This window comes from Sinocyclocheilus rhinocerous, unplaced genomic scaffold, assembly GCF_001515625.1.
Source record: "Sinocyclocheilus rhinocerous isolate Xijiao unplaced genomic scaffold, SAMN03320098_v1.1 scaffold6421, whole genome shotgun sequence".
Lineage (NCBI taxonomy): Eukaryota > Metazoa > Chordata > Actinopteri > Cypriniformes > Cyprinidae > Sinocyclocheilus > Sinocyclocheilus rhinocerous.
The window spans coordinates 72753-85925 of NW_015664189.1; the positions used below are offsets into that span (position 1 = coordinate 72753).

Here is a 13173-nt window from a genome sequence, read left to right on the forward strand (position 1 = left end):
GAAAAAAATTATATCGCGATACATATTGATACTGAATTATTGTCCAGCCCTATATTTAAGAAACATGCTAAGTTAACATACTTGTTTATCTGAAAAACAATGCTACAGTCAGTTATTCTCCTTTGAAAATGTGCGTTCCGGGCCGGAATGTCGGTCTCTGTTTTGGTTTGTGAAACCCGCCCACTGCCAGTTTACCCAATTGTATTTCGGGACCCCGGGTTGCCAGGTGGTGGGAAACACAGCGTATTTCATTTCATTCATCGTCAAGTGCGCTCGTTCCTGTTGGTGTCGTCAATCTGGCAACCTGTGTGTGCATCAAGTCTGAGGAGGAGGGGCCGGGTGAAAAAAACCCTCTCCAATATTTTGAATTTGGACTGCAATACCTAGTTCAACCACTCGGTGTCAATCCTACATGCAGCACCTTTAATTTACTTTGAGTCAAAATTTCCACAGCTTATCATTATCAATATATTTTATTGCAGTGTCCATGTGATATTGCTTTTTGAACTGAAATTGAGTTTTGAAATAAATTCAACAAAAAGACATTATTGTACAAGTTTTGATTTGATTTGATTTCCTCTTCTTGCAATTTACCCATAATACTGTTTTTTTCCCCCCTCTCCTCAGCCAAATGACCCAGTCACAAATATCTGCCAGGCGGCTGATAAACAGCTGTTCACTTTGGTGGAGTGGGCAAAACGGATCCCTCACTTCAGTGAGCTGTCTCTGGATGACCAGGTCATCCTGCTGCGTGCTGGTAAACCTGTTTGCCTCTGTCTTTCGCACTTTGAATAACTTGATTGCATGTTTTTAAAATCATTTATAAAGCTGCAAACTGGATTTTAGTGATGCCTCACTTAGCAAACACTGATACTTTTCTCAGTATTGAGCCCTCCTCATCTTTGCTGCTTTCATCTGTCCATCAGGCTGGAATGAGCTACTGATCGCGTCATTCTCCCATCGCTCCATCACGGTGAAGGATGGCATTCTGCTGGCCACCGGCCTCCACGTGCACAGGAACAGTGCTCACAGCGCTGGGGTGGGAGCCATCTTTGACAGGTAATCGTCATGTCACATGACTACAGACACGTTAGCCTTGTATTGAGTTTTATTTGATTCACTTGCTATAGGTTTCAAAAAGCAGTTCAAAGTTTTGGGGTCAGTAATACGTTTTTTTTTTTTAAGAAGTCTCTTGTGCTCACCAAGGCAGCATTTATTTGATCCAGTATTATTTTATTATCATTGAGCTGTGGTTATAGTTTTTATTAATATGTTGAATATTTTTATTTAATTTTAGTATTTAGTTTTAGTTTTGTCTGTAGAGAGTACATCAATTTAAACTAAAAATTAGATGTTGCCTTGACAGTTAGCTGAAAATAAGTTTAAAAAAATTTTTTTTTTAAATTGTATTTATGTATTTGTTTTTTTTTTATGTCAAGTATTAAACATTGTTTATGGCTTTAGGTTTTAGTTTTTTTGATCAAAATATAGTAAAAATCAGTAATATTGTGACATTAAAATGTAGAAGTTTTCTATTTTTATATATTTTAAAATGTAATTTATTCCTGTGATGGCAAAGCTGAATTTTCAGTGGCCATTTAATGTCACATGATCGTTTAGAAATCATAATATGCAGATTTGATGCCCCTGAAACATTTCTTATTATTAATGTTGAAAATCATTGTTGCTTCATATTGAAAACATGAAAACTTTTTTTTTTCAAAATTCTTTGATAAATGGAAAGTTCAAAAGAACAGAATTTATTTTAAATTGAAATATTTTATAACATGATAAATGTCTTTACTGTCACTTTTGATCAGTTTAATGCACCCTTGCTCAATAAGTATTAATTTCTTTCCAAACAAATCTTACTGACCCCGACCTTTTGAACAGCAGTGTATATTCACATTGATGATAGTTTACATTAAAATTTTCATTTTGTAGGAATCAGACTTAAAGTTACTGAGACTTGACAGAAGAATTAGCTTTGCTACATTTCTTAATATTACTCTATTCAGTACTTTTCTTAGATTACGTAAAGATATGCACGTGACCTGCTATGCTTGTGTGAAAAACATTAGGCAAGAAATTGTTCGTTGTATTATGTTTTGTAGTAAACCTGTGCTCATGAAACTTAACAGCTTTGCTTCTTATGACACATTTAAGGCTGCAAGGGTGGTTGGATTTTCCTGTGTCATGACAAAGAAAAATACCTTTTACCTTCTGATAGCCTGCCGCCTTGACGCTGCTGTATATAGTGTGCTTTTGTAGACTGACACTGCACGAACAGACAGGGCATACACATACATGCAAACACCTATATGTGCACCAACGCTCTCCTCTGCTTATAGTCTCAACACACTCCCATTTATATAAATAATACAGTGCACATGTAAGAAGTGTGCTCTGTGGTTCACTTTTAATCTGCTGGTTATTACAGCAGTTGTTTATTTCAAGAAACAAATTTAGCACATTTCTCCCTACAACTTCTCAAGACTCTATATTTTGTCTGTCTTATGCACATCCAGGAATAATGAGCTACAGGCTGTTGTTTTAAATGAGCTCATTCTAGATGTTCTGTGCTACAGTTTGTGAGGTTCATATGAAGTTGTCTTTTGTTGCCATTCATCGTGTCATAATGTCTCTGCTTCAGAAATGAGCCTTCCTGTCCTTGTGCTTCACTGTCCATCTCGCCTGATTTTTCCAGCGCTTCATTGTGTCCTGTTGGTGCTGTGTGATGTGTGCACATGCTTCCCACTTTGCTTGATTGGCTCATGCTTTAGATGCTATTTAACCCTCTGTGCAAAAATGTGGTGTGTTCACCATCATTTTATGTGCATTAATATGCAGTTAAGACGTGCTGAGTATTATAGTACATAATGATACATCCAGGTAAACTAAAAGAATAAGCAGTTATATTCCACAACAATAAACATAAGTTTTTTTTTCTCTTCAGGGCTCAATAATAATGATTTTGTTCAAATTTTTGCTTTTGTTCAGATTTTCACTGGCTGCACTTGCAAAAATCTGAAATTAAAATTAAATATCTTTTTTTATATATAGCAACATTTTCATAGATTTTAAGTGTCAGAAATTTTTTTTTTTTTTTCATTAAACATTTGTATGTTTTATATTAAAAAGCTTATATAATGCATTATAAAACTTAAAATGCATTAATTATGCCTTGTAATGCACCTTATGCATTGTGTGCCCTCATGAATAATTGTAGCCATAGTTATAATAAATTATAAAACTTATCTAGTCATTGTCACACTTTTAGAAAGTGTAATGCATTAAAACACTTGACAAACTTTCAAATATTATAATGCATTTTCAGTTTGATTACGTCTATTTATTAAAAGATATGAATGCATTACAACGCACATTATGAATATCTTTGTAATGCTTTATACATATAGGCTTTAAATGCTTTTTTTTTTTTTGTAATATGCATTAGCTAGAAATTTAGTGTGAATAACACATTAATTATATTTTATCCTATTTTAACTGATGCTCACCAATTTTGGAAGAAACGGTGTGAAACATCAAGGTTTGCATGACTTAAAGGAACACTCCACTATTTTTGAAAATAGGCTCATTTTATAGTTCCTAGCCATATCGGAACTTTTCATTTCATCAACTACAGAAGAGTCAAGTTTTAAATAGGAAAAATATAGAAACTCTTTGGTCATTTTTGAGCGAGATGCTAACGGTCTAATCAGATTCAGTGCTACCGCCAGACCCGGAGATCGGCTGAATGGATTCGAAAACGGTAAAACTCAACTGTTTAACTCTAGGGGAGTTGGAAAATGAGCCTATTTTCAAAAATAGTGGAGTGTTCCTTTAAACACGTACATTTTTTACATGACATGTACAAGAACAAGTTAAAGTGTACATGTTTATTGTTGAGCCCTGGGTTTATCCTGTCAAATATTTCTTTGTTCATGTCATATTGTATTTGTTGTGTGCTGGGAATTGTCATTTCAAGCTTTGCTGCTGCCAACCCATGATCCGTCTGCCTTCCTTTCAACAAGAGCCTGTAGCTTGTTACTCTTTGAACTGGGCCTACCGCCAACATACGTGGAGTCTTAACGTCTCTGCCTGGGCCTTTCTGGAGCGGGGAGACATTATATAACAATGAAATGTGAAATGACATTTTAATAACACATTGTGATTGAACACACAGGGAGAGTGCGCACAATGCAGAGGTTGGGGCCATATTCGACAGGTAATGACACTCCGCCACACGCCATGAACAAACAGCAGCAGTCAGGAAAGCCTGTAGCTTGAGACAGTTTATTTTGGATTAAATTATGTCTGGGGCTGTTTGGGGCAGGTAAAGACCAAACTGACCTTGTGTCTGTGTGATTGAATGCGTTGCTTGGACTCGCAGGTTAACAAGAGTGACTGATGTTTTATGTGGCATGCTATGTTTTTAAAACGTTAATTTCTGATTGTTCTTTTTGTCCTGTTAAGATGAAATCTGAAGGGTGTTACATTACCAGGGATTTTTATGATGTGTTTTGAATATATTTTGTAGAGGCTATGAAAACGGCTCCACAGAGCTTTTTTCTATTGCCTCATTGTGATTTGTCGTACTTCGGATATTAACCTGAATCTTATTTTTCCTGCATTTCATCACTCGCTCCTTCCTGCCCTCATTTTAATGGCATCAGGGTGCTGACGGAGCTGGTGAGCAAGATGAGGGACATGCAGATGGATAAAACCGAGTTGGGCTGCCTGAGAGCCATCATCCTCTTCAACCCAGGTCAGACCGCACACTCATACACAATTCAGTTCACGTTCGTTCATAGTAGGGATTCCAAGAATGAATACAATACAGGTACTTTAATTTTTAGTACTTGCTGATACCTGCGTTTTAATTGCATAAAATGCAGGTTGTATTTTTTTGTTTTCTAAGAACAGGTTGCATCGCTTCCAGTTCAGGTCTTATGTATGTTTCTCATTAAATATATTGCGCTTTTTTACTAAAGATGGCTTCAAATGAGCTATCAAAGATGAGCATAACCGATGTCTGTTGCATACACAAATTGATATCTAAAAGTTGTCATTGTTCTCATCACTAACATATGGATATTCAAATTAAATAAAAATGGATATTCAAAATAAATAAAAAGAACCAGCTAAGATAGCTGATTACCTTAAAAGTCCATAGATATTGCGGTCAGTTCATACTGCTGTTAACACTTTCTCCAAGTCCAAGAAGTGGATGCAGTGAGACCTGTTTTCCTGTTGTTGTTTTTTTCATGCAGTGTTCAGCATAAAGCTTTAGTTATACATTATCTGTCCTCTTTTAGTCATGTTCATGGTTAATTATGCCTGTTAAAATGTACCAAATATCTGTTGCTTTCACTGTTAATTTGATCATTGTTATATTTTATCTTTCAATTAATGGCAGAGCACACATTTAGAGCTGCTCATTATGCATTTAACATTTTTACTTTTGTACAATTTTATTGCAATATATCACTATTTTAAATAACTACACATCCCAGAAACCAATATATTGTTACCCTGAAAGTTCTTGATGATTTCCACTAGGGCTGTGCAATTAATTGCATGTGATTGTCAAGCGCATCTCGTCAGTGAAGCCGGTCCTGTGATTAGTAGTAAATCGCCATCACCTGCTTTCAGATACACAGAGCCATAGTTCACTGACAAGCTAGGCGATATCACGTTCACAATCGAATTCGATTCATCTGCGATTATGAACGTGATATTGCCTAATTGTCAGTGAACTATGGCTCTGTGTAGTAAATGCCGCTCCATCTGAAAGCAGGTGATGGCGATTTACTACTAATCACGGGACCGGCTTTACTGACGAGATGCGCTTGACAATCGCATGCGATTAATTGCACAGCCCTAATTTCCACTGTTGAGTCGTCATGGCAGCTTTTCATTTTATGTGTGTGCAGATGCAAAGGGATTGTCAAGCCCAAGTGAAGTGGAATTACTGAGAGAGAAGGTCTATGCATCGCTGGAGGCTTATTGTAAACACAGATATCCTGACCAGCAGGGCAGGTAGAGTTTTTTTTTTTTCTCTCTTCTGTCCCCCAGTTATTGAAGTAAAAATCCCATCTAAAATCTCTCTAGAGGGGAAAAAAGCAATGCCAAGTGGGTTACAGTTGACTGCAGTTTCTCTACATCTCACTTGGCTTTCAGGTTTGCCAAACTCCTCCTCCGACTGCCAGCGCTGCGCTCCATTGGCTTAAAATGCCTGGAGCACCTGTTCTTCTTCAAGCTGATTGGAGACACCCCAATCGACACCTTCTTAATGGAAATGCTTGAAGCACCGCATCAGCTCACCTAACCTGGACCAGTCTCGATCCAGTTCAATCCGGTTTGCACCAGGGTATCGCAGTCCCCCCGGACTCTGGGGCTTTACTGTGTCTCACTTCCCATTAACACCTTCCCCACAATTCTCTCCTACGCGTTCTCCCTACCGCACCTTCAAACCAGTACAGCCCTGAAAAAAGACTCGAAGCTGTCTGAAAAAAAATGTAACGTTTTACACAGTATGAGCTGTCCAGAGAGATCTTATTTTTCAAATTCCCTGGAGATTCTAAATCATAAGCTTCTGCTTCCAGTTTTAGAACTCTCGTATTGATTCTAGAGATCTCTGAGTGTCGTTTTGGTTTGTATGTTACTCTGAATGCACGAACTGTACTTTTTTTTTTTTTGTTTGTCACTGCAGTTAGACGGCCCGTCAGCTGAATTTACAGTGCATGTGTGACCGGGGCGAGAGTCCGCCGAGCCCTTTGGCTGGTACGAATCAAGTCGCAGCAGACCTGCCCGTTCGTTTTTGACTGTGGAATACTGCTAACGTGCTATCTTTGGGATTTTTACTTTGAAATCCTACTTTGTACTGTACTCATGAAATGAGTCCGATTTATAAATGGCATTGGAAATTCTCGGCCTGCTGCATCTGGCCCTTATGAAGTGCAGGCTGGAGTTTTACATTTGTGAATAAATGTATGCAGGTTTTGTTGGACATGAATTTTTGATCATGTTCCAAGGAGGGCCTAAAGGCACAGATTAAATCTCGCAGGAGAATCCTGCTTTATTTGGCGGCAATAGGAGGGTTGACCTTGTTTTTTTTTCTTGATTTGTGTTGTTTTTAAAATAGGCTGGTATTGGTTTTGGTACCTTCTAGAGGACCTTATACCTTTGCCATTTCTTAATTCCCCCAAGATCCATTTCGTCACCAATTCCTCAAATGGGAACCAAATCCACACCATGCCCCCCAAAAGACAAATAATTTATAGTGTGTATGTGTGCTGTGAAGTATGTCCAACCACTCTTGTCCTTTCCATGTGAATGATGTTGAAGGCCTTTTTCTTTTGTGTTCATGAAATCAGCTTGTCATTAGGCTCTTTTGGAATTAACTGGTACTAACTTTGGCATAGTAAAAAACAACGGTGATTCTGGTCTGTTTAAAGGCTGGAATGCACTACACAATTTTTAAGTCGATTTTTATCCCAATTAACCGTCTGGAAGAGTTGATGCTAGTTGCCCAAAGTTGGAGCCAGTCAGCAGATTTTGGACATTCAGGGATTGATTGATTTCAGAGAAAATCGCATTTTGGGTGCAGACTCCAATTTCGTTGAGCTCCAGACTATGATTCCATCCAGTCAGAGAATATCAAACACATTTGATATTTTAAGCCGATTTTAGAAAGCATTTTGTTTTCATTTAACGTGTCTAGTTACAATTATTTTTTTTTTTTTTTAAATGTATGATGCCCAGTTTATTAAGTATAAGATGCCTAGTGTTTCTGTTCAGATTTAGTGTATTCCATCCTTCACGGGTTGTATTAGAATCGCCTTCTACATTCCATCCGTACAGGTTGCTTCCCTCATAGCAACTCACTAAATCTTGCAAGAATGTATTGTCGAACACATCCGTCTTATTCAACAGAGACTTAGGGTCATGTAAGAATTCTGCGTTCAATCTGAAAGGTTGACGTGTCAAAACCAGCATCCATCACAATCTATGCATTTATGTGAGAGCGATAGTATAGTCTTGGAGAAAGACTGAACATGCCATCAGGGAAAGAATCCAGCAAATGCACCAGTATTAATGGTGTGTACCATTTTCTCTACTAAAACCTGTTGGTCTTTGTGGCTCAAACCAAGTCATTTTAGGCAGAGACTTGAGATCAAATACTTGACAGTATTTGAAGTTTTTCTATAAAAGAATAGCTAGAGATTGCAAATGGTCCCACATGTTTTGGTGCTAATAATGATAAAGGCTAGACATAAATGTTAACACCAAAATATAGACGCACAGCAGTGGTCAAAATATGCAATTTCTCCAATAAGCTTGAATTTGATATGCCGCCAACTTGTTTAAATACACCATCTTCTGCATAACGATTATCCACCTACTTGCAGATTCCTATTACTGTGTTTTATACATCCACGAGGTGCTTAAATTTCCAGTTTTGATCTGAAATCTGAATTAGCATCGGAAACAGTGGTTCACAAGGACTGATGGATTGTATTGTGATTCGTAATACATTAGCCATGGACATGCGACTGAATCCAGACTTCCAATGATAGCTTTGGATCTTCTAGTTCAACTTCCCCATGTGTTTGTTTTGTTAAGGCCAGTGATAGGAAGAATCCTGTTTCGAATTTTTTCAATGTGATCAACAACTGACCTCTGGTCCTTAAATTTGGCTTCCCAGTAGTTTAGAGTTTTCTGTATTTTCTTGCATGTTTTGTCTACCCAGTTTCCATTTATTCAGGAATTGAAGCTAATTGGGTTGGTGTTGATGGTCTGCTTTATATCTGAACAGTGGGAAGGCTTATTTGATTGTGCACTGTATGCTTGTGTTTCACATGGGTTGTCAGTCAGCCTATGGGGGGTAGGTGTGTGTGTGTGTGTGTGTGTGTGTGTGTGTGTGTGTGTGTGTGAGAGAGAGAGAGCGCGCGCGCAGCAATGCAGAATAAGTCCTGTGTGAAAGATGCATACAAGAGTCGTTCCTTGAAATGGAGTGCAATGGCCCCCGTCTCCTATTACTTGATTGCAGTTTGCCATAATCGACTTTTGCTTGAATGCATATTAATCCAGACATACGCTGTGAGCTTTGTGTGTTCGTGTGGCCGACCCTCCCTGTCTTTTGGGGTCCACTTTTATTTTCTCTCCCCGAAAATGACTTTTTTCATGATTTCATCTTTTAACGGCTCTCTAGGGATGCAAAGCATTCATAAAAATAAAAAAAAAAGAATAATATAAGGCTTGCACAGGTTTTGTACCATTTGTCTTGTAACCCCTGAATTACCCATGATGCACCTGAACTGATTGAGCACTGCCAAACAGGTGTGAGGGGAGTGTTTTCCTGGGTGTTCCTGACTAACCCCTACTGGTTGACTGTGTACTGTGATGATCACTAAACAGAGCCCCTGTTGCAACTATTTATACAGAGCTGAGTCAGCGATCCGGAGGGTTCTGTTAGTGCGTTTTTTCTAAGGCCTCGTTGCTGCAATTTTCGTCAGCCCTCCTGTATGTGTGTCTGAAGCCGAGCGGTGCTCTGAAATATGCACAGTGCAAACTTGAATTGATCTCTGCCTGAGAATGAAGAGGTTATGCACGTTACCGTCTGAGAGCTGATTCGCTTTATCTGCGTTTGTGGTTTATCACTGAATGTTTGCTTGTGTAAAGAGAGAGAGATGCGTAAGATATGAGTGAAGGTCAAGTGGGTTCATACTGGTGAATTGCACAAAACCTGTCAAGAATGTGTCTGGGTCATGCTTCACCACAAAATCAAAACAAGGAAATGTATAGTCCATTTTTAGGACCTTTTTAATGCCCATTTTCATTTTTCATCACTAAATTGTGAATTATGATGATTTAAATCAAACTCATTGGCCTACAATAGTGAAAATCACTATTTAGAATAATTGGAAGGATGCATTTTTAATTACATTTTAATTTAAAAAAAATTCCCTATTGATTTTGAGGTGAAATGTGACCCGGACATGTTTTTTTTGAGATTCAGTCATTCAGGATCATGTTTGACGGATGTACAGCTGAAGGAGGGCTATATGACGATGATTTTGTATTTGTAAATGGATGGCCGATGAAAACGGTGATTGTTCAGTGGGAGGCTTTTAAGAGATTACGAACTTGATATGAAAGAGCTTTCTTAATCTTCTCCCACCAAAAGAAAAAAAAAATTGCTTCTCACTATGTTTTCTGACTGCTCTTTTCTTATGCTTTACATCTTTGTCTATCCTGACGTATTAGTGCAAAACTGTTTTTATTTGGGGTCTTTTCCCCCCCCACACCCTTCCCTCTTCATTTTTCTTGTCTAGTTTTTAATCTGTCTCCAGCAGTTGTGGAAATGATTGACTGTACTGAGTGTGGAGGAAGAAAAATGTCTTTCTTTTTGCTTTATCGTCATTAATTCAGAATCTGTTTTTGTTGGATGTACCATGTGTAAGTAAAGGTTTTAATACAGCACAGTTGTCAACTTCTTATCTTCTCTTCACAATCTGCCTTCCTTCTTAGAAACAGTTTAAAGTATTTTTCACCTTTCTTACCACCAGACCTATAGAATTTATTTGCTTTAGTTCATTTTTAAAAAAAGATACAATGCACAGTATTTTTCACTTACTTCGTTTCTTCATTTCAAGCAGTATCCCAGTTGACATAGACGATTATAATAAATCTAAAACATTTTAAATACTTTTCTAAATACTGTATAGTTTGTGTATGATTGTTTGATTAGTTACAACATCTAAAGTCAAAATCACTGTTATTTTAGTATTGTGATACTATTGTTTATAATTTTATATATATACACACACACTGCTTTCATATTAATTTTACAGTTTTAATAATTTTGTTGCCTTTTGTCAATTTTATTACTTTGTTTTAAATGTCTAGTATTTATTATTTTAATTCTTATTTAAATTTTAGTTTATTTTAGTACATGAAACTAAATGGAAATGAGAAATGTTGTGTTGGAAACTAGCTGGAGTAAATTATTTTTGTTTTTAACAGTTATTTTCAATAACATTTTTTATGGGTTTAGAAAACTATACTATTCCCTTCTTATTAAACCATATTGTTGAGATTTTATTTTATTTTTTTCTTCTTATTGGTCCTACCCCTGTCTTCACTAAAGGAACTCTTGATTCCTGTGGTTGTCTGGGGTCCCTCTGGCGCGGAGGTGAGTTGGTTCTCTCTTCAGTCCAGCAGGACCCCCGGGCCCCGGGCCTCTGCTGGCGCTGCAGTGTCGCTCTGCGGCCGCTAGAGGGAGGCCTTCTGCAGCGTCACACCTGGAACGAACCAATGATAATCTGCCTCAACTATAACTCCTTCACTTCCTTCTCCCTTCTCTTCTAAATTCTAGGCCACGCACGCAGGAAAAAAAAAGCATAATAGATAAGTAGTCCGAATGTCCAGATTGAGGACGTTCATGAATGCGTGCTTTTAACGTGCACTTTAACCAGTCGTAGTAAATCTAGATCTATTAACCCATTTAATCCCACCGGTCACAATAGTGACTGACAATAAAGAAGGTTGTCATTTATAAAGTTTTAAAAAATCTTACTGACTGATATTTTAGTGCATTTCCTGCAAATATGGAAAAAATAAGGGTCTCAATTAAATATGTAGTGCAAATTCTCACATGACCAGAGCAGTTTACTTCCTGTTTGCGCCATAACATGATGACTGCATCAAAGCTCCAGAATAAAAGGCTAGTAAAGTATGTTACAAAGTTATGACAAAGATTTTTGGTCCACATTATCTTCACAGTTATTAAGTTTTGTTGAGTGTTGTCATAGAATGAGTAAAAAACACAATTTTTGACTGGTTGGATAACTGAATTTAGGTAGGCTATACATATAAATCCACTAATCCAGCTATTAGTGAAGGCTGCACTAAAATGTATTCAATAAAAAATAAAATGTTACAAATAAGTTATAGTATTTATGTAATACTGGTAGCACTAATATAACAATTTCATGATATATATTACTATAAAGTAACAATTTTGAAATACGTTGGTGGTTGTGTTTTGTATTTTATCAGTATTCCTATCAATGTTGCATAAGGGTTTTTATGCATAATAGAAACCCTAGAATGTGATCAAACAGTTCAAAATAGCTGGGCTAAGATGGAGTTTAATTTGAATTGTAATATTATTTCACAATATTCACAAAAAATCATCCCAAAACCACTGAGTCTAAAGACCACGACACTCATTCAAAGGCAAAACTTGACCATATGTATCATACTTATAACTCTTGCACACCAACCAAACATGATGGCACAGTCAGTGGTAGCATAGCCAACCCTTTAGGTCAATTCTGTGAAAATTCACAACTTCATTCACTCACAACAAACCATATCTGATTTGGCTTGTTCAGCATAAACCTATATTGTAGGACCTAAATGTCCAGGTTTGGTTGTTTTGTGAAGGCCTCACTCACTCTGCCTCTCAATCTGTGCTTCTCTCTCCTCTCCCATCAGGCTTGTACTGTACCTACAGCTCTCTGTGTGTCTCTCTCTTCCTGCCTCACAAAAGAGCCCTCTGTTCTCTGCGCCACCCCACCCCCTTCCTCAACACCCAAGTGGTACATTCCCTCTCCTCCTCATCCTCCCCCTGCAGTGCGTCTCATTGTGAGGCTCTTCTCCTCACCTTCAGCTGTAGTCCGGCCACAAAGCGGCATTATTACGGTACAGTGCCGCAGACACCTGAAGCTGATGTGTGAGATCAGGCTCCACAAACAGAACTGTTGTTTCACACATGCTGTCGAGCGCAGCGTAACGCTAAGACGCTTGTCTTCTCCAGCTCTGCAGATACAGAAACACTGAGAATGATTCATACCTAAGGGTTCTACAACTTAGCTTAACAAAGTATAATGTACACTGCTTTTAAAAATGTTGGAGCTGGTATTATCTTTTTTTCATGGTTTTAAAAGGAATATTATATGCTTAATAATGCTGAATTTTTTTTATCAAAAATAAATAATAAAGTAATAATTTAATTATTTAAATAATAAATAAATAGGGAATTAAAATATATATTACTATATGAAATCATACAGCAAAATATATTATTATTATTATTAAGATATTTTGAAATGTAACTCTTTCCTGAAATGAAAAAGCTTGAATTTTATAGTTTTTTTAAAT

The 13173-nt window shown here is 37.3% G+C and overlaps 2 protein-coding genes across 5 annotated transcripts in view; both read left to right on the plus strand.

The window, feature by feature from the left end:
• LOC107729870 (retinoic acid receptor RXR-beta-A-like) overlaps nt 1-9958 on the plus strand; it is a 30196-nt gene extending 20238 nt beyond the window's left edge. For 3 of the 4 annotated variants that reach the window (XM_016540591.1, XM_016540592.1, XM_016540594.1), the window contains 6 exons: nt 628-757; nt 927-1059; nt 4187-4228; nt 4677-4768; nt 5937-6042; nt 6184-9958. In XM_016540591.1, the coding sequence (XP_016396077.1) occupies nt 628-757; nt 927-1059; nt 4187-4228; nt 4677-4768; nt 5937-6042; nt 6184-6331 (651 nt within the window). In that variant the 3' untranslated portion in view covers nt 6332-9958. The remainder of the gene's footprint in view (nt 1-627; nt 758-926; nt 1060-4186; nt 4229-4676; nt 4769-5936; nt 6043-6183) is intronic. The other variant, XM_016540593.1, reaches the window with a different exon arrangement.
• Nucleotides 9959-12429: 2471 nt separating this feature from the next.
• Nucleotides 12430-13173, plus strand: part of LOC107729868 (collagen alpha-1(V) chain-like) — a 44858-nt gene continuing 44114 nt past the window's right edge. The window contains exon 1 of the mRNA XM_016540588.1: nt 12430-12745. Coding sequence (XP_016396074.1) covers nt 12430-12745 — 316 coding nt within the window. The remainder of the gene's footprint in view (nt 12746-13173) is intronic.